The sequence below is a fragment of the Canis lupus genome, chromosome 26 (genome assembly GCF_011100685.1).
Source record: "Canis lupus familiaris isolate Mischka breed German Shepherd chromosome 26, alternate assembly UU_Cfam_GSD_1.0, whole genome shotgun sequence".
Classification (NCBI taxonomy): domain Eukaryota; kingdom Metazoa; phylum Chordata; class Mammalia; order Carnivora; family Canidae; genus Canis; species Canis lupus.
This window is the reverse complement of record NC_049247.1, coordinates 34,411,323-34,433,429: the sequence shown is the minus strand read 5'-3', so window position 1 is coordinate 34,433,429 and position 22,107 is coordinate 34,411,323. Positions and strand designations below refer to the sequence as shown.

Below are 22,107 nucleotides of genomic sequence, written 5' to 3'. Positions count from 1 at the left end.
GGGTGATGAGGTTTGCTGGGATTCCCCCGCTCTCCTGGTCCTATGATGTGGAGTCCCTCCAAGGGCACTGCTGTGCCACCAAACTGCCCCTAAAGCAGGTAAAGTACTCCCTGTGCTTTCTTACATAACCATTCTCAGTCTGTAGGCCCTGCAGAATTTCTGCTGTTTCATTGTTGTCCTCCAGAACTTTCCCAGAGCTATTTCCATCAGTCTGCCGTTATTTATTGTTTTGTTAAATTTGTGTGCAATGCAACTGTTGCCCTAGCCCTCCATCTGGCTAATATCGCCTCCCCTGTATTTTTACTTATTAAAAAAAGAAAAAAATCTTCCTTTCACTTGGTTGAAAATTTTATTGCTTCCCTTAAGTTTTGATCCTGTGGTTCTATGGTTTTCAAATTTAAACAGAATGAGCTCTAGTTTTTGAAACTTATCAAGATTTTCTTTGGATTTGGGACGCCTGGATGGCTCAGTGGTTGAGTGTCTGCCTTCAGCTCAGGGCCTGACCCCGGGATCCCAGGATCAAGTCCCACATCGGGCTCCTGACAGGGAGCCTCCTTCTCCCTTTGCCTGTGTCTCTGCCTCTCTCTGTCTCTCATAAATAAATAAATAAAATCTTAAAAAAAGAAAGATTTTCTTTGGGATTTAAACACAATTTAAAAAAATAAAAAATAAAAAAAAATAAACACAATTTTTAAGTAATTGTTTCTTGGGTTTTTCAAAGTAATTTGAAAAGAATATGTATTTCTTTTTTCTTTTTCTCTATTTTATAATCCTCTTAGTCACTAAATCACTATATGGTTATTTACTTTTTATCAACCTCATCTAAGTTCCAAGAAGGTCACTTTAAAATCTTTCACTATGATAATGGTTAAATAAAAATATCCCTGTATTTCTTTTTTTTTTTAAGATTTTATTTATTTATTTGATAGAAAGAGAAAGAGCATGAGCAGGGGAAGGGGTAGAGGCAGAATCAGACTCCTCAATTGAGGAGGGAGCCTGATGTGGGGCTCAGTATCAGGACCCTGAAATAAGGACCTGAGCTGAAAACAGATGCTTAATGCATTGAGCCACTCGGATTCCCCTAAATCTCTCTGTCTCTCATAGTGTTTGTTTTATATGTGTTTCAAAGACATGTCATTAGGTAAATTTATAGTTAATCAAGGGTTTGACTTTGTCAGATTTTGTTTCTGCATCTTTTGAAGAAATCATGGGTTTTCTAATCCCTTTTTGTCTATTAGCATCGAGTACTGCACTGACTTATTTGTAAATCAAACCAACCTTGCATTCCTGGGGCAAATTCTATTTGGTCACAGTGCATAGTCCTGTTTATAAAGCCACTGGATTCGATTTGCTGGTATTCAAATGAGAAATTCTATACCTATGTTCATGAGGAATATCATTGTATAACTTTCCATTCTCGTGATGTCCTTGGCTAGCTTTGTTATCAGGGTGATTCTGGCCTCACGGAATGAGTTAGATAGTATTCCCTGTTCTTTTATTTTTTGCAGGAGTTTCAGAATGAGAGGTGTTAAATCTTTTTCGTTGGTCAGGGCATCTGGTCTTGGGTTTTTCTTTGAGAAGTATTTATTTATTTATTTATTTATTTATTTATTTATTTATTTATTATTTTTATTATTATAGTTTTGGCTTGCTCACGTCCACAGTCTTGGTGTGAGAGACTGCATTGTTGATTAGATTTTCCTTTTTTAAAATTGGCATATTGAACTATAAATCTCCCTGTAAGTATCTCTTCATCTTTGTCCCATAAGCTTGGATGTGATGTGTTTTCATTTTTACTTATCTCTCTTAAATTTTTTTCTGACTTTCTTTGGCACTTTTCCTTTGAACCATTGGCTATTCAGCAATGTGTCGCTTAATTTTCACATATATGTGAGTTTGCAAAGTTTCTTTGTTAGTGAGTTCTGATTCCGTTCCATTGTGGTCAAAGAATATAGTTTGTATAATTCCAATCATTTTCAATTTGATGACACCTATTTTGTGGCCTAATATGTGGTCTATATTGAAGAATATTCCAGGTGTATTTTAGAAGAAAGGTCGATTCTGTGTTTTGAGTATTGTATGAATATCTCTAAGGTCTGCTCGGCTTGCAGTGCTGTTCAATTTTGTCCCTGCTCTCCCTCTATCTAGCTGTTTAATCCATTACTGACAGTAGGGTATTAGGGTCTCCAACTATCAGGCTTGAATGATCTATTTCCACCCTCAGCTTTGTCAGTTTTTCTTCATCTACTTTTGGGCTCTATTATTAGATGCATATATATAACTATTGTACCTTCTTAATGGATTGACTTATTGTTCTAAGATGTCCTTTTTTGTCTCATGTAAAAATATAATTGTATATTCTATTTCTGTAGATTATACTCATATTAGTAGTATTACTTTTAGTTACCATTCTTATGGGCTGCCTTTTCACATTCTTTTATATTCCAACTATTTATATATCCATATCTAAAGTTTGTCTCTTGCAGACAGTGTGTAGCTAGATCATGTTTTCCTTTCTTTTTTATCCATTCTGCTAATCTCTGCCTTTTAATCAGAATGGTTGGTTGACTTATATCAGTTGTGATTACTAAAAAGGTAGGATTTACATTTGCAATCTTGCTATTTGTCTTCTATATTTCCTGACTTTTCTGCTCCTCTATTAGTCTATAATTGATTTCTTTGTGATAAATAAATATTTGTAACATATAATGTTTAAATTCCCTTGTGTCTTTTCACATAAATCTTTAAATTGGTTAAGTAATATAAATATTTAATTTCTTTATAGTTATTGCAAATCCATATTTATACATCTCATATCCACCAATGTTGATATGCAAATATTGCTTCATATTATTTTCTTTATATCAGATAGAAAAGGAAGTTACTAGAAAAAAGCTACACCTGTGGTGTCTTTTATACTTACTTATGTAGTTGTTTTTACCACTAGTCTGGATTTCTTCACATAGAATCGAACTACTCCCTCTTATATTTTAACTTCAGCCTTAGTTTTCTCTACAGTATTTCTTATAGAGAAGGACTGTTACTGACAAACTCTCTCATATTCTTTTTCTGGGAATGTCTTATTTCTCATCCATTTTTTGAAAGATAGAGTTTGCATATTTAGAATTGTTGATGGGCTATTTTTTCTTTCAATACATTGAACATGTTACCCCATGTTTTCTGTTATCCATGGTTTCAGACAATACACCACGTTATAGTCGTATTGAGAATTAATATCCATGAGAAGCTGTCTTTTTGTTACTTTCAAATCCTTTATTTGTCTTTGCCATTTGATAATTTGATTGAGATGTGTCTGGATTTCTCTGAGTCTATACTTTGTGAAGATTCACTGAGCTTCTTAGATGTGTAGATTGGTTTCCTGAAATTTAGGATATTTTTAACCATTATTTATTAATTTATTATTTTGGCTCTTTCTTCTCTCCTGGGACTTCTCTTATGCATATTTTGGGATAGAAATAGTATCCTATATGTATCTGAGGCTCTCTTCACTTTTTTCACACTTTCTTTTTCTTTCTGCTTTTCAGATTTGATCATCTCAATTAATCACTCTTCAAATTGGTCATTCCTCTTCTTCCTCCTTGAATCTTCTATTAAATAGTGCTAATATTTTTTTTTGTTTCAGTTGTTATATTTTTCAATTCCAAAATTTCTAATTGGTTCTTTTTTTATAATTTCTGTTTCTTTGTTAATATTCTCTATTTTGTAAAATATCATTCCTGTATTTTTTTTTAAAGGAAATGAATATATTGCAGAGGTTTTTTTTTTTTTTAAGATTTTATTTATTTATGATAGTCACAGAGAGAGAGAGAGGGGCAGAGACACAGGCAGAGGGAGAAGCAGGCTCCATGCACCGGGAGCCTGACGTGGGATTCGATCCCGGGACTCCAGGATCACGCCCTGGGCCAAAGGCAGGCGCCAAACCGCTGCGCCACCCAGGGATCCCTCATTCCTGTATTTTAATGTAATTCTTCGCACATGGTTTTCTTTAAGCATATTTTAAATAGCCAATTGAATGTCTTTGATTTTTGTTTGTTCGTTTGTTTTGTTTTGTTTTGTTTCCCTAATTGAAAGTCTTTATAAGTGCAATATCTGGGCTTCCTCAGATATTGATTTATTTCCCTGTGTATCAATCATCTTTCCCTATTTATTTATAGTCTCATAACATTTGTTAAAAACTGGCATATCAAACAGTATTATGTAACAACATTGAAAATCAGATTTCATCCTTTCCCGTGGTCTATTGAAGATGCTGCTTGTTTTAGTCGTGCTCATTTGTTTTCTCAACTAATGATATCTGAACTAATAGTCTAAATTCTATATTTTTTCTGTGTGGAGCCACTGAAACATGAACTTAGTTTAGTGGTTAGTAAATAACTGGACAGAGACTTTTTACATTTTTGGAAGCAATAAATCTTCTAGTCTTTGTTGAGGAGCACTTTGTGCATATTGGATCACATTTTAGTCCTCAATCCTACTGTTTAAATTCCATCTTAGGCTTTGCATTCTGCTTTTCCAGAAACTCAAGGTAAGCCAGAGATGAAAACCTAAGGCATGCTCAGGTGTTTTTTCTGAGAATACACATAGCATTATTCTTACTGTTGTCTTGATAAGATTCCTAGAAATATATCAAAGCTTTATACAGACCCTCTGGATATCATTCTTAGCTTTCTTTTCAAGTTTACTGTTTAGTTGATTGCTTGCCCCAATTGTCATCTATACTTCAGGCAGCAACAAAGTAAAAACACTTGCCTGTAATTGTTTTTTTTTTTTTTTTTTTTTAAAGGTATTTTTTTTTTAATTTTTATTTATTTATGATAGTCACAGAGAGAGAGAGAGAGAGAGGCAGAGACACAGGCAGAGGGAGAAGCAGGCTCCATGCACCGGGAGCCCGATGTGGGATTCGATCCCGGGTCTCCAGGATCGCGCCCTGGGCCAAAGGCAGGCGCCAAACCGCTGCGCCACCCAGGGATCCCTACCTGTAATTGTTTTTGACAAACTTTTCTCCATTTCCCCTCCCACCACCAAACAAGGTTTTTTGTGCTGGGTGAAATCTGAGTCAGCTTTTTTTTTTTTTTTTTTTATAATTTTTATTTATTTATGATAGTCACACAGAGAGAGGAGAGAGGCTGAGACACAGACAGAGAGAGAAGCAGGCTCCATGCACCGGGAGCCCGACGTGGGATTCGATCCCGGGTCTCCAGGATCGCGCCCTGGGCCAAAGGCAGGCACCAAACCACTGCGCCACCCAGGGATCCCCTGAGTCAACTTTTTATGTGGGTTCTTCCAGAGAACCACCAGCAAGGTCATGTGATGATTCTTTGGAAATGAGGCTTTCAAAGACCTCCAGTTTTGTTCTGCTTCTTCCAATGACTGCCAAGTTGCTTTGAGAATGCAGGTTGTTATTTTTTAGTGCTATGGCTGAACTAAAGAGCAGGCAATGGGACTTAGACAATTAAAAAATTCAACTAAGCTAAAAAACAAACGTTATTACAAAGAGTCAGTTGTTTTTCTTGAATAGATATTCCCTGGGGTGTTGTAAGCCCTGGTTAATTCAGGAATTAATAATCAAAAAGCATGATTTAAAAAAACAGTTTTCCATTGTTTTTATGGAAGGGCAAATTTTCAGAAATCTTTACTTGACTATTTTCAATGACTTCACCTGGGATATGTCCTTAAATTATTAAAACTTTAATCTTAAATATACTATGACTTTATTATACTGAATATAATAAACTTAAAGTGATTCCTTAAATATGTAACTTAGTGTTTTTGAAATCGTAAGTATCAAAATAAAAATAATTCAGTTCATCAAAATTTATGTTGGTTTAATGGAAAATTTTAGTTTACCAGAGTTTTTTATTTGCACAAACCAGTTAGATTTTATAGTCACCTTTTTGTCCTTTAGTACATGCTCCAATTTAAACCTAAATTTCGGGATCCCTGGGTGGCGCAGCGGTTTGGCGCCTGCCTTTGGCCCAGGATGCGATCCTGGAGACCCGGGATCGAATCCCACATCGGGCTCCTGGTGCATGGAGCCTGCTTCTCCCTCTGCCTATGTCTCTGCCTCTCTCTCTCTCTCTGTGACTATCATAAATAAATAAAAAAAAAATTAAAAAAAAATTAAAATAAAATAAAATAAAATAAACCTAAATTTCATTTTCCTAATAGTAAAACATGAAAGGGGCATAGTATGGACTGAATATCAGAGTTTTACTAATTCCTCCCCCCCGCCCCCCCAAAAAAAAATCTACTTCCCACTTTGGGATAAAAAATTTCCATTTTAAAGCAGGAGTCAATTTTGAGGATTTTTTTCAATTATGAATTATTGATTTTGCTTATAGTTTGAATATCTTTCACTCAGATTATCCCTGCCAGTCCCATTCCCCACAGATACAGTGGTATAATTTTTCTTAGAGAAAACCAGTAGATACATCAGAGGAAATAATGGATCGAGGTGACATAGGGTCGAGTTGCTGGAGGTGATCAATAGTAGAAGCAGTAATTCCATCATTGATGATACTTACGGTAGGATGAGTGAAAGGATTGTTAATAGTCCTTAGATGGCCTGTTTACACACATAGGATCGATAACCTCACATTTCATAAGCAGACCACCAACAATGTGTGAGAGCAGGAGGAGAACTCTCCACATGGTCACTGGGTAAACTAGCTTTGAGGAACACACACATTCAGAATTATTTGGGTGGACTTAAGGAAAATTAAGAGTTCTGGAAAAGTAAGTATAATCAGAGCTGTGGAAATCTTGTTTTGTATGTTTGGTTTTGGTTTTTGTGTGCTTCTATTCTTACCAGTTTTATTTAACTTAGGGGACATAATTTTTCTTCCTAATGGCAATAACAAACAACATCAACTAACATTTATTGAGCACTAACTTTTTTCCAAGCACTATTAGATTTTTACCTGTATTAAATTAAATCCTCGGGCAGCCCAGGTGGCTCAGCAGTTTAGCGTCGCCTTTAGCCCAGGGTGTGATCCTGGAGACCCCGGATCGAGTCCCATATTAGGCTCCCAAATGGAGCCTGCTTCTCCCTCTGCCTGTGTCTCTGCCTCTCTCTCTCTCTCTCTCTCTCTCTCTGTCTCTTGGGAATAAATAAATAAAATATTTAATAAAAATAAATCCTCAAAATTATTTTATAGAGGGTCTGGTTTTTATCAATTCCATTTCAAAGAGGAGCAATCTGAGGCACAGAGATTAGTAACTCACCTTAGCATAATCATACAATTATGATTAGTAAGTTTTAAAGTGAGGATTTGAACATAGTTCATAATACCCATATAACACCCTGCTTTCAAAAAATGTAAGTAGTATGAAATTATATAATTTTATTTAACTTAGCTGTGAAAGCGAAATTAGTGCCAGTGCTTACATCTATTATTTAGGATTATCCATCATTTTACAGGTGGCTAATGATACAGAACATCAATTCATTATTCTGCTCTCATTACTATATTGGCTTCTCACTTCACTTAGAATACATGGTAAAGTAGATTGATAGTATACAAGATTCTGTATTTTCTGGCCTCCTCTTATTTTTCGCACCCTCTGTCTTTTCTTAAAAGATCTATTTACTTTTTTTTTTTTTTTTTTTTTATGATAGTCACAGAGAGAGAGAGAGAGAGAGAGAGGCAGAGACACAGGCAGAGGGAGAAGCAGGCTCCATGCACTGGGAGCCCGATGTGGGATTCGATCCCGGGTCTCCAGGATCGCGCCCTAGGCCGAAGGCAGGCGCCAAACCGCTGCGCCACCTAGGGATCCCCCTATTTACTTTTTAAGACAGAGAGAGAAAGAATGAAAGAGTGCAGATGCGGTAAGAGTGAGGGAAAGAGAATCTTAAGCAGGCTCTGTGCTGAGCATGGAGTTAGACTTGGGACTCTATCTCAAAATGCTGAGACCATGACCTGAGATGAAATCAAGAGTTGGATGCTTAACCAACTGCTCCACCCAGTCACTCTCACATCCTCTTTCTACTTTTCTCTCCAGTGTTACTGATATCCTTGATGCTTCTGAAACCAACAGGCAAACCCCAGCTTTTATCTCTGCCTAGAAACTATTCCCCCAGATATAAACATGGCTAACTCCATCAACTTCTGTGAGACTTTATTCAAACCTCACTTTGTCAATGAAGGATGCCCTGATCATCCTATTTAATACTACAATTCATACTGCAACACCCCTTCTGTACTTCTACACCCACTTATTCAGCTCTATGTTTCCCACAGTGTTGGCCACTCTCTATCATGTATAAAAATACATTTTATATTTATTGTTTGTTGCCTGTTTCTGCTGCCAGAGCACCAGCTCCACAAAGTGAAGAATCTATCTTCCTCCACAGAGTAGTTGCCTATTTATTGAATGAAAGAATAAATGTAATTTTTGAAAGTGAAAGAAACTCATGAATACCAATGGACTTCAGCCCACTTTAGGTAGCATGCTTCTCTACGATTATCTTTAGATTTCATCCTTTAGACTTTGCACATGCTATGTCATCCTTCTAGGTAATTTCTCTCTAGTTTTCTACATAGAAGCTTTGATCTTTCTGCTGAAATAACTGTAAGCAATTTTCTCAGAAATACCTAGAACTTTCCTTCCAAGATCCCATGTACCTTATTTCTGGTGCTTAAAACTACTTGTTTTAATTTATCTTTTGACATATTTCTAACCATAGACTCGACCCCTCTCTAACCTAGAGCATTCATCTCTCATCTTTGCATCTATGGTACCTACCACAGTGACTGACAAACTGTCAACTCTTCAGTTAATGAAATAAACAATGATTAATTCTTTTTATCTATACCAAGGACCTTACAGACTTAAAAGACTATTGCTTATGTTGATAAGGGCTTTTTAAAAATGTAATAGTCTAATATCTGCAACTGGCTTATGATATGAGTATAGTTCTAGAGACCAAAAGCTTGAAACAGAATCACTTGAACTTTCTTTACAGATTGCATTTCTAAATAGGATATAGCATCATATTTGGAAATCTGGCTAAGGCCTGTAGGCTGTTGTATTGTTATGTATATGTGCATACACATAGGCTGAAGGCTCAGGGATAAAAAGAGGTTGAGAGTAACGCTGAATTCCACTGAATAGTCAGTCATTCTGAAGCACACTTCAAAAGCAAGCCCTTCTTCATTAAGAGATGTATGATCTGTCTCACATGCATCTGTCTCTCTAGAGACTATAAACCATGCAAAGCAGCAACTTTCATATTTTAACAAAAGCAATGTGCGAAGAGTAGCATAAACAAACCCTCATCATTTTTTTCTTTGGCACAATTGTCAGTATATGCACAAGAATAAACTAGAAGAGCTCCTGTGAAACTTTTCAAGGAAAAATTAGCCAACAGTATAATGGATTGCATGCCCTTGGGTAATCATGATCCTTCTCCCATATGGTTCCAAAAACCTTTAATTAGTTCAGTCAAATATTTTCAGAATTATATAATTGTATTCAACCAATGGTAAAATACTAGTAGAGCAAACCGTTCAATTGATGTTTTTTTTTTTTTAATTTTTCTTAGAGAATCCTTAATGAGGTTAAAGAGAAAACTACCATTATATAGATTAATATTCATTTTTTGAAGTTGTTTCACTTTCTCAATAAAAATACTTCCCATGTTTTCTTCTACACGTTTCACTAAACTAATTCTAAGGGGATGTTATTTTTGAATTTATTTTTACATAAAAATAGTTTCCAATAAGATCAACTTTGTTATTAAAGGTGTTTCCTTTGATCTGAGACAAGTTTTTCAATGATTCTAGAATGATTCTAGAGGGCAGCCCGGGTGGCTCACTGGTTTAGGGCCTGCCTTTGTCCCAGGGTGTGATCCTGGAGTCCCAGGATGGAGTCCCACATCGGGCTCCCTGCGTGGAGCCTGCTTCTCCCTCTACCTGTGTCTCGGCCTCTCTGTCTCTCTGTGTCTCTCATGAATAAATAAATAAAATCCTTAAAAAAAATAGAATGATTCTAGAATGATTCTAGAATGGAGAGCGTAGAATGCTAGTAGATACAAACCAACAAGGATAGAGTAGAGGATTCCTGGTCTATCTGATGGTGGTTGAATATTGCGATCCTGGTCAACAGCTTGGATGGGCGGGGTAACAATGATGGGATTCAGTTCTTCCTGGAAAAAAAATTCAGAGAGTTTAGTTCAGCTTCATTATTAATGCCTCATGTAGAATTGACACTCGGATATTAGATATTATAGTTTGGACAGCTAGATAATATCTGAGTTAGTTCTTAAACTCAGGTTTCAAAATTTATAATTTAGCATATAAGACTAGTTAATTTTGAATCTGAAGAGGAAGCAGTGTGTCCTCTAGGTCAAAATGAAAAGACATAGTAAGTACATATTTAGAACTTTCTATCAGGAATTTCTCCTAATAAGAAAGTAAGGAAGAAAGTTATCAATAAAGTTTGAATCTTCCCTAGATAAACAAATCAGAAGAAATATGAAGCTATCACGTATCATTTTTTTTATCTTTGTCTTTGGACAAGATTTGTAAGAATATTTACATTCTTTTTCTTCCTAAGTCATGTTTTAAAGCTTTGCATAAATTAATTATATTAAAATTTTAAAACTTGATGCCTTAATTGAATAGAAATCAATGCCCTATCGATGCGAATTTCATACAGATAAAATTAATTATATATCACACATATATGTACATTTAACTTATAATCATGTGTAAGAATATGCATTTAAAATTGTAATGCATTTGTCTAAGTCAATGTTTCCAAATACAATGTCCAGAGGTATTCTGTTCTGCTATCAGGTTTGGGAAACACTTTTCTGTTAAGAACCAGATAATAAATATGTTTATGCTTTGCTGGACATAAAGTATCTGAGTCAGCTTATCTATTCTGCCATTGCAACACAAAAGCAACAAGTGGGCATGACTACATTGCAATAAAACTTTATTTATAAAAACAAATGGTGATGTAATTATAGGATGTAATTTGTTGACCCTTGTACTAAATTAGAAACTATTATTTAGGGACGCCTGGGTGGCTTAGTGGTTGGGCATCTGCCTTCGGCCCAGGGCCTGATCCTGGGGATCCGGGATCAAGTCCCACATCGGGCTCCCTGCATGGAGCCTGCTTCTCCCTCTGCCTGTGTCTCTGCCTCTCTCTCTCTCTCTCTCTCTCTGTCTCTCATGAATAAATAAATAAAATCTTAAAGAAAAGAAACTATATTTATAATAGGTTTGTTGAAAAAACTGATGTACACTCTGTACAGATAATCTTAGGATACATAGTCTTAAATAAATTTTCAAAAAGCTAATCTACTCGACTACAGGTCTTTTCAGAGGCTTATGTGCCAATTTGCATAATGACTGTACAAGAATGGGGTATATTTGTACATTTTCTAGAATCATCTATCAATCTCTTGAACTCTTACATTCCCTTAGAACAGAGATTGAGAAATAATTGCTTTAAGTCTCTACAATTCTCAGTCCAAATATAATAGTAATTCTAAAGGGAAATAATGTCTATTTCATTTTTTTTAAAGATTTTATTTATTTATAAAAAAAAAGATTTTATTTATTTATTCATGAGAAACACGGAGAGAGAGAGAGAGAAGCAGAGACACAGGCAGAGGGAGAAGCAGGCTCCACGCAGGGAAGTCCAACGTGGGACTCCATCCTGGGTCTTCAGGATCAAGCCCTGGCTGAAGGCGGCACTAAACCGCTGAGCCACCCGGGCTGCCCAATAATGTCTATTTCAATAACTGACTTCATATTCTAAGGAATCACTGCAATGTTACCTTATTTTATTTCTTCTCAAATGATAGAACCTTGAAACATATCATGTACTTTCAAATAAAATCAGTCATTTCTAATCTCAGCAGAAATGTATAGTGGTGGCATGCTAAAAATATGCAATGATACTAACCTGTGATGTATAATACTTAATTTCGATTAAGTTACCTTAAGTGATATTAAGCATTGGTACAGTACCAAAATATATTGCTACTGAACTTGCAATAATTAAAGATGATCATTGACCAATAATATGGAGCTCACATACATCTTAGGCCTCTGCCCATCCAATGGGCTCTAAGTAGACTGAATATTGTCATTATCTTCCTAAAAACAAAGAGCTCCTGATAGGAATAACTTTTGGATACTCTATTCACTTGTTCAAATGTGGATTCAAAACCATGAAGATGTCAAATCAATATTAAAATACCTCCATTAAATCCAGATGACTACTGCTTTGTTGTTGTTGTTCTTTACACACAATACGACACATTAAACACAACACTCTTCTTAAATTCTTCCCCTCGCTCCATTTCTGTCCCTTTTTCTCTGTTTTGTTCTATACTCCCCCACACCTCTCTCTCTCTCTCACTCACACAGACACACACACATCTTCTCAATTTCCATTTTACTTCCTCTGTAATCCTTTATTTCTCTGGAACTGAAAATCCAAAGCTCTTCAAAGTACGTATGTTTGAATGCAGGAGTTACGGGCTGATAGCTCATCCTAGACATTTTTCAGGGGAATCTGACTGTATCAGCTAGACACCACACAGCTAAGCTACTTCAGTTCTGGTTCAACTAGTAAATCTGTGCTAGCTTTTCCAAAAGTACAGTTCTTCTCAGACCTTGTGAAGGCATTTCATTTTCTGGCAATCCCATCATCCTCCCCATGTTAAGGGAAATATACTAAGGGATCCTAGGCTCCTGCTGTTTGAAATGACATACCTAAAATTAACAAAAATTGAATCTGAGCTCTTCTGGGAGAGTGTTAAATGTGAACAGATCACTTGAGAGTATCTCTGCTGAACACCCTCAGTCTGCTATGTCTGTGGAGCTGCTAAGTGACCAACATGTACCCAGTTTTAGTTTTGGTAATGAGTCACGTAGCTTAAAAATCCTCTTCCTGTACAATCTAAAGTTGTTGGAATGAGCCATGTGGTTTTAGTCATATTATTTAAAAATATGTGAACAATAGAGAAAACTAAATATAACATGATAAACAAAACCGAGAGAGAGGTACTAATAAAGTTGCTCATCTTTCATAGATGGTTATTAATAAATGTATGGTGAGAACTGAGGAAATAAAAATAAGCAAGAGTGCTATTTAGAATTATGTGCTGTTTAAAATCAGAATTAAAACTGGAAATAGCAAAATGTCAATATCTCAGGAGAGTGGCTTGAGAAGTGAAGGTAGGTGGGATGAAAGGTATTTATTTAAAGCCATTCAGTCCTCTTTCACTATGTGAAACTTTCACTATCTGAACTGCTTTTAATATTATAAATACATAAATTATACTACTGAGAATAAAATAAACCCTATTGGTGAAGGCTTCAATAAGTTTCTGGAAATTTGGGAGAGGCATAGCTGTCTTAAATAACTTGTTAGGACTGACTTTTGTGCTATAAAGACTAGCAACTTATCTTAAGAAAAACTATTTTTCTTTTTCTTTAAAGATTTATGTAATCCTTCGAGAGAGAGAGAGAGAGTAAGAGAAAGAATGAGCAGGGAGAGGGGAAAAGGAAAAAGGGAGAGACAATCTCCAGCAGACTCCCCGGTGAGTGAGGAGCCCCATGTGCGACTCGATCTCAGGATCCTGAGATCATGACCCGAGCTGAAATCAAGAGCCAAATGCTCAACCAAGTGAGCCACGCAAGTGCCTCAGAAAAATTATTTTTCTTATATTACCATTAATGAGTTTTTCAGAAAATCTAGGTTTAAATGAATTCTCAGATACAATTTCTAAGATTATCTCCCAAAGTAGATGGGGCTCTTTGAATCTTGAGAATTTTCATTCTAGCAACACATAACATTAAAGGATGTTGTGTTCTGGTCAGAATTATACTGTTAAAATGTTTAATATAATTTTTCATAAAGATAAGTAACATTTAAACCAGAGCAGGAAAATTATATATGCATTCATTAGAAACACCATGATAACATGAATCATTTTTTGAACTTTTCTCTTGCCAAAAATCTCTAAATTAGATGCAGTCAGGCATTGGAAGAGCATACAAATAAGCAAGAAAATCCCAGAGGGACGAAACTCCTTAGAGTAAGGAAGAATTTTATGGAAAAAAAACAAAACAAAACAAACACATGTCATCATTTACAAGGTTTGGCTAACAATATGCATTCATTTAGTACATTTTTGTCAATTTGTATGAAACTGAGTTACACAGGCTGGTAAGAGATCACTACTCTAAAGTGGACTCTAAGGGACAATCCAGCAGTAGCTACTGCCAAAACACCTTCCCCGGGTCTTGTGAAAAGGCACACACCTAGGAGATGCATTTCCTTTGAAGAAGCATGCTCTTCAAAAAATAGTAACTATTGCTCCTTATTTCTCTTCCCCCTTATTTCTCTTAGTTTCTAATTTTACTGTTGGATTTCAGATAAATTATGCTAAAGTAGAAATTCACCCACGGCTTAAATATGCTTGGGTGTCCTTAAGGAAAGGATGAAGAGGTTCCTCTATGATGGTTTAATTACTGGAATTAGTCTCCACCAAAATCTCCACTGGCTGATAGGCACACATATCTTATAACCCACAGCCTAGTGCGAACAGTTTACAACAACATATTTGCTTCATCAAGTTGAGTTCCAGGAGGTCATATAGAAAAGGCCCCCAAACACCCTGCCCCCAAAACACATCTGCTTTCTCTCAGTCTTATTTGTCTTTGAGAAAATCACGTGTCCTGAATTCTGTTCACGCCAATGGGCACACGCTGAAAGTGCACAGAGGAGCAGGCTCTCATTTCACTGCTGTGTGAATCAGCAGAGTTAAATTTCCTGACATATTTCCTAATGGTGATTCACCCTGAAAATGAATTCAGTCCATGTAATGAGATTCATGTCATGAGGATAATCATAGAAACTATTAAACAATAACAAAAAGGTCTGTCTCCAGTAGCAATGCTGTATGATTCTGTGATTATGAAACCCAAGCTTGTTGTATCAGGGACGCACGCTTCATATTCAGTAGCTGCACGGGAAAGGTGTCTTGTCTTATCAATAGATCTAAGAGAATGTTTTCATGTTCAACTGTTGAATTCTTTTGAGAAAATAACAGGAGGCAATTAGAGGGTTGGGGTAGGTGAGGGTTCGTTATTCCTTCCATGAGTTTCTGTCCCAGACATTGGATGTCTATGTGTAAATATATCTGTATCTATTTATATGCATAATAATTAGCAAACAATCACAAATGATTAAGGAACCTGTTCTTTAGATTTGTGGAAGCCCCAGCTCTTTGTTCTTTTAGGTGTTCAGATTATTACCTTGCATAAAAAGAAAAATACATTCAAGGGAAACACTGAGGTTTCAAAGGTAGGGTATGTTTACCATTTTAACCAGCATCAAACCAAGAAGCATCATAGTCTGCAGGACTGTAAGATTCAGCCTATTTCACCCCAAAGTTAAAGGCACACATAATTCATTTGGTTTCCAAATCTGTTTCCTGCATGGATAGAATGCCTTCACATAAATTTTAGCCAATCCTTACATCTTAAACAGTTTTCATGTCACCATTTATCATACAAGTCAATGGGGTAGTGAGTTTTGAAAATAAAAGCCTACATTTGACATTTAATAGCCTGATTAGTAAGGCTTTCAGCCTCAGTGGAGATACCGGTAACAAAAGTACTCTTTAAATCCTAAATATTCCTTAAAAATTGTAAATATTCTTCAACTCGGCATTTGAGTAATAGCTTCAAATGAGTAAGAGAACACATAATACCACACTGAAACAATCAGAGTATTTTAAATTAAATGGAGACATTATAAAAGTCTCCAAGGGTGGTCTGTAGGAAGACTTGCTCTGTTATACTGGAAAACCCAAGAAAGGGTAAGTAAGAAATAATATTCAAAAGGTAAACTGAGGGCAGCCCTGGTGGCTCAGCGGTTTAGCGCCGCCTGCAGCCCAGGGTGTGATCCTGGAGACCCGGGATCGAGTCCCACGTCGGGTTCCCGGTGCATGGAGCTTGCTTCTCCCTCTGCCTGCATCTCTGCCTCTCTCTGTGTGTCTCTCATGAATAAATAAATATAATCTTTAAAAAACAAAACAAAACAAAAAACAAAACAACAACAACAAAAAGAAACAAAAGGTAAACTGAGCTCAAAGTACCACATGTGTCTCTGGGTAAGACTCAGACTTGTATATTATCTTTTAATTATTAAAATTCTTAATTTGGACCTTCAAATGTTTTACCCTTCTATTTATAGAATACTAGATTCATCATTGTTCAGTTACATGGTCTATATTTTAATTAAATAATCTTATTGTATTAAGAAAGCAGATAATTATGTTAAAATAGCAAAAACTTCACCATCAACTATAAATATATTTAAGCACTGACAATTGATTTAAAATGTTACCAAACTATATAATACCTAACTATTGAATTTATTATTTAGTTTTAAATTACTGCTATTAATTTGTATGTGTTGTTTACACTTGAATACTTCCCTTTTCCAATATCCTTTAAAAAATGTCTAACACCAAATTTGTACTTTATATCTATTACACACTTCCTTTAGTGAAGAGATAAGGTTTAGAGGATATGAAAGAAAATTTGGTGGACGGTGTTATTCTTGTATTTTACTGTATATGCAGCATTGTCCCAGAAGCTTTTGAAAATTGTTAAATCAAATTGTTGTTTGTTTCTATATATTAATGATCTAGAAAGGAATGACAGATATGTTCACACATGCTCTCATACAAACGCATGCACACTTAACATGCTCCCTTAAGATGCCAAACCACCATTTCTACTTTTTCTTTGACTCGTTTTGCTTTGTTCAAGTGGCAGAAATACCAGATTGCTTGAAAAAAAGTGTAAGATATTTTGAAATGTCCTATTCTCTGTGAACATTAAAAAAAAATAAAAGGCAATATTAAGGTTGGTGGCAGGGGCCAAATAGATTACTTTAGACTTTCTATGGGGTCACAGAGGACACACAAGTGGGAGATTCCCATACAGCTTGGAAGTTTATATATCACAACACATGTAGTGTCTGGTTCTTTTCAGTTTTGATAATAATCATCCCTAGAATGGAAGAACAAAGAGCACAGCGAAAATACTCAGTCACGATCCAGGAAGAACACCAGCTTCTCCTGATTGCTGGAATTTTACGTCACTCATTAAAGGAAACAAGCAAAAACACCTTGCAGAGCTAATGCAAATGCTTTGTTGTATCGTTTTCAAGAGCAGACTTCATGACTGCTTCAATGTCAGGCTCTTTTTTATTCTAGTGTGTCTCTGAAAAAAAATTGAGATACATATTTATGTATATGCTGTGATGGAGTGCTGTATTGTGCATTTGAACGTCCTTGCAATTGCATATTTGACCTTCTTTACTAATATATACCTTGTTTTCAAAAACATTTCTTTGAATCTTTGCCTTTTAAATTTGCTTCTTGCTTAGACTTAAGAAATGTAGTTTGAGCTATTTTACAAAAATAATGAAATGTACGCTCAGAGATGTTGTCTACAAGGATTATTTGTTGCCGTATACAACCGGCCTTTTAAGAATAAACTTTGCATGGAAGTACTATCTATGACAGACTTTGATAAATCACAAACTCATAGCCTGATGAACTATCACAGTTATATTTAATTCTAAATACCACTGACATTAAGAAATAGAATATTGGGGATGCCTGGGTGGTTCTGCAGTTGAGTGTCTGCCTTTGGCTCAGGGAGTGATCCCAGTTCAGGTATCAAGTACCACATCAGGCTCTCTGTGGGGAGCCTGCTTCTCCCTCTGCCTATGCCTCTCCTCTCTTTGTGCAATAAATAAATAAATAAATAAATAAATAAATAAATAAATACACAAATACATAAATAAATATTTTTAAAAAATTAAATAGAATATGATCATTTTATCAGAAGCCCTGTATTCTCTATATTTTCTATCAATCGCTACTGCCACTTTCATCCTAAAAATGATTTACCTTCTAATATCATAGATTTAATTTTACTTGTTTTAAACTGTATACAAGTAGAATTATACAACATGATTTGACTGCTGACTTTTTTATTATTATGTCTTACATGGTATGCCTGCCTGCGAGAGTGACATAACATGCAGTGTCGACTCCGCACATTCAGTTTAACAGATGTACTGAGACAGACATCTCCAACTTTCTTTCCTCTTCACACTGGAGATGGTGTGCGTTGTTTCCAGCGCATGTGAGGAAGTGTTGTGCCCTTCTACATGTCTTCTGACACACAAATGCATCTGGATTAAATGTAAGAATACAACTGCTGGACACGCATGTGTTCCGATGAGCTAGGTCCCTGTCTCATGGCTTTCTAAGCTGGCCGTATCAGCTTACAGTCTATCATGAGTGAGCGCTCCCCAGCTTGCCTGACAGTTGGTAATCCCAGTTGTTTTAAAGGTTAGTCATTCTGGTAGGTAGGTATTGTCACCTCAGAGTGATTTGAACTGTTTTATGATGTGGGACATTTGTGAGGTGTTGGTTCATATCTTTTGTGCATTTTTCTATCGTTTTCTCCCTGGCTCATAAGAGCTTTTTATATACCACAGTGTAAGCCTTTGTAAACATGATATCCCACTCTATGACTTACATTTACACTCTATCAATGCTTTCGTGTTAAAGAAAAGTTCCTAATTTTAATATAGTCCCATTTATCACTTTCTCTTTTCATGTACACTTGGCTATTTCCTCTACCTGAACACATACTTTGACCCAAGGTAGAGGTGATAATTTCCCTTACGTATTTCTATATAGAGGATATCACACTCTTCCTTATTAAAATTTAGCAAACACTCATGTTAACTGTATGTCTGAGTTTCATTGCCTGTTGCTTTCCTGAGAGCCCAGAAAGTCTGTGTGGATAACAAGGGGACATATGTGTCGCACAGGCACTTCACAAGTGCTGAATAAAGGACTTCTCTGTTCTATATTATTAGAGTATTCTTGAGCCTCACACACCTAGACTTGCTCCCTGGGTTCCTGTAAGACATCAAATACACATACTGATGTTTTATGAGCATCTTTTTAGTACACCAAGATCTTATTTATGCTCATAAAGTTAGTGTACCCAGATAAATGGGGCGGCTATGAGAGTGGCTCAAAATACACAGATGTGGGATCAAAGTGCATCATGGAGACGGCCTTTTGGTGCAATAAACAGTCTCATAAACATTCCAATAGATTGAGTGGTGAGCTTCTGCATCCTATAGGAAAACATTCCAAACTTGATATATGAGTCCCAATGTCAGCTTTCAAGAAGTTAATCTCTCAGATCTTGAATCATAATTTTCACAGTGAGGTGAGCAGTATCTATATTCCATTAATTGGTATGAAGATTCGTGAAGGGATCTTATTATTATTTATATAAAAATAAAACAGTAAGTGCCATGCTTAGCAATGGATATAGTATTATTAAAATTAATTTATATTTAATTGTGTAATAATGGCATTAAAATTGACTCCAAGTTATAAGCAGAGGGATAGAGACAGATGGAATTTTTTTCATGTCAAGATGGAAGCTAATTTGACCATATCTTGCCTATTTTCTTCAAAACATGATGCTGACATGAATTTTGAAGGTTTTATTTAAAATTGCATAACTGATCAGATGTTTGAGGGAATCAAGGGGGTCTATCATTACCATTTAATCTTAAACCAATATTTAGATGCAAAACCTGTAAAGCAAATTAACTAATGTTTATACTTAACCGTAATTTTAAAATAGTGTATCAGAGAATTTGAATATTCACTTAAAATAAGCTGAATTTCACTTAATTAAATAGAAGCTTTGGTGAAGTTCTTTTCTATACACTCAGACACATTAGTCTTACATCCAATTTATAAACACATTCCCTACCCTTTGATTACAGAAATTTTGTGATAACTCTCTAATTTATTAATAAGCTCCTATGGAGAAGCTCACAGTCATCACGACTCAAAGTACATGTATACAGTTTCATTTAGAATTATTATTATTTTTTAATTTTTTTGAAGATTTTATTTATTTATTCATGAGAGACACACAGAGAGAGAGGAGCAGAGACACAGGCAGAGGGAGAAGCAGGCTCCACACAGGGAGCCCGACATGGGACTCGATCCCCGGTCTCTCGGATCACACCCTGAGCTGCAAGAGGATATATGTGTATGTGATGGAGGCTGGAAAGGGCAGTTAAAACAAATAAACAAACAATAATCTTTTTTTAACAAACAATAATCTATAGACAGAAGGATGATAGATTGATAGATAATGTAGGGATTTTGGGGGGAGAGTCATCAAAGTGCCTTAAAACATTATAGTTTAATTTTCATATGATTGGAAATGGAAAACTATAAGTAAATACAAAAAAAAAAATTCCTTGTGATGAGGAAAATCATCATAGAATATCTGGTAAGGACAAATACAAAGAAAAAATATTTTAAGCCCTGCAACCCAGCGAGAACCATTGCCAACATGTTGACATATTTTCTATCAGTGTTTGTCTCCTATGTATCTGTCATCTATCTTCTTACACACGGGATATTTTAGGGCTGCATGTATACATTTTATTGACTATTTTACCTCTCATTACTTCATAATCCTTGTTATGAGCCAGTGAATATGCTTCAAAAACACAATTTGCAATAATATGCAACCTGCACTAGCATTATGAATTAGGTTCTGTAGCTGTACACTTGAGTTGCTTATGTTGTGTTCATTACCGCTCTGTGTCTCTAATTGCATTCATGGGTTGGATTCTTGGATGTGGAATTTCTGGATCAAGGAAGTTCTCTGTACAAACAGCCAGATGGCTTTCCAGAAAGACTCTGATGTTTTATTTCTTCCTCAGCAGTGTATGAGTGTTTATAACAGCACATATTTGTCAGTACTGAGGGTGAGAGATGCCTAGAGGATTGCTAAATAAATGTGAGGTTTAATTTTGCATTTCTTTGGTTGCTAGCATAATTTATGTGATATATTTATCTCGGATTCTTCTGTTCGTTTACTTTGCCTAACTTCTTTTTTAATTTCGGTATTTTAAAATTTCATTTCCATGACATATGCACATAGAACAGAAATCAGCACTTTGTTCGTAGTCTTACAATTTTTTTTTTTTGTATGTTGTTTGCCTTTTAATGTTCTTGGTTTTTGACATCTAGAAGCATGGCATTTTTATGTTCCTGAATATCTCTCTCTCTTTTCCCTTTTGATTTCTGCTTAGTCTTTCACCATCTGAAAGTTATATAAATGCCGATATCTATTTATTTCAAGTATTATGGTAGCAACATTTTAAATTTAATGCTTCAATCTATCAAGAAAGTTGAATAGTAAGAACTTAATATTCATCAAACTGTGGCTGGAATTTTAACTTTTTTTAACAGAAGTAAAACTAGTTCTAAACACTCTGCTTTCACCCTTCTTCTCTGCCTTAAATGGACTTCTTCAGAAAGTTTAATCTGTTTCAAAAACCTAATAATCCTACATTTCTATTACATTATTTAAAAAAATCTTAATTTGTCCATGACTACAGTGATGGCTCCCTCTCATACAAGACCTTTGAAGTTCAGGATTGTTCGTGTGTGGGAAGTAGGCATTGAGAACACATATGGTGACTTACAATAAGCAATTATACCCAAACAATCTGGGCTTATAGAAAACTAGTAATGAACTTTGTAGAAATAAAGATGATAAAATTCCAAACAAGACAATACCATCTAATTGCATCTGATCTCTCTAATTTGTGACACTTCTACTTTCCAGTCCTGGACACACACACATACACATGAGATTGCTGCCCTTGTTAATAAAATTTGAGAACTGAAAATTACTATTACTATTTTTTAAAGATTTTATTAGTTTATGAGAGAGAGAGAGAGAGAGAGGCTGTAGGAGCAGGGGGAGGGGCAGTGGGAGAAGCTGGCTCCCCAATGAGCAAGGAACATGACTTGGCCCTTATCCTAGGTAATAGTTCCTTCCTTCCTTCATTTGTTTAACTCTCTGATAGAAATTTGCTTTCATCTTGAAATAAACATAGTAGGGATCCCTGGGTGGCCCAGCGGTTTGGCGCCTGCCTTTGGCCCAGGGCGCGATCCTGGAGACCCGG

At 35.7% G+C, this 22,107-nt stretch overlaps 1 protein-coding gene across 2 annotated transcripts in view; it reads right to left on the bottom strand.

Annotated features, from left to right (window-relative positions):
• The window catches only part of PCDH15 (protocadherin related 15), a 737,973-nt gene that overhangs the window by 379,301 nt on the left and 336,565 nt on the right, over window positions 1-22,107 (bottom strand). For both annotated transcript variants that reach the window (XM_038576025.1, XM_038576024.1), the window contains exon 8: window positions 10,060-10,168. In XM_038576025.1, coding sequence (XP_038431953.1) covers window positions 10,060-10,168 — 109 coding nt within the window. The remainder of the gene's footprint in view (window positions 1-10,059; window positions 10,169-22,107) is intronic.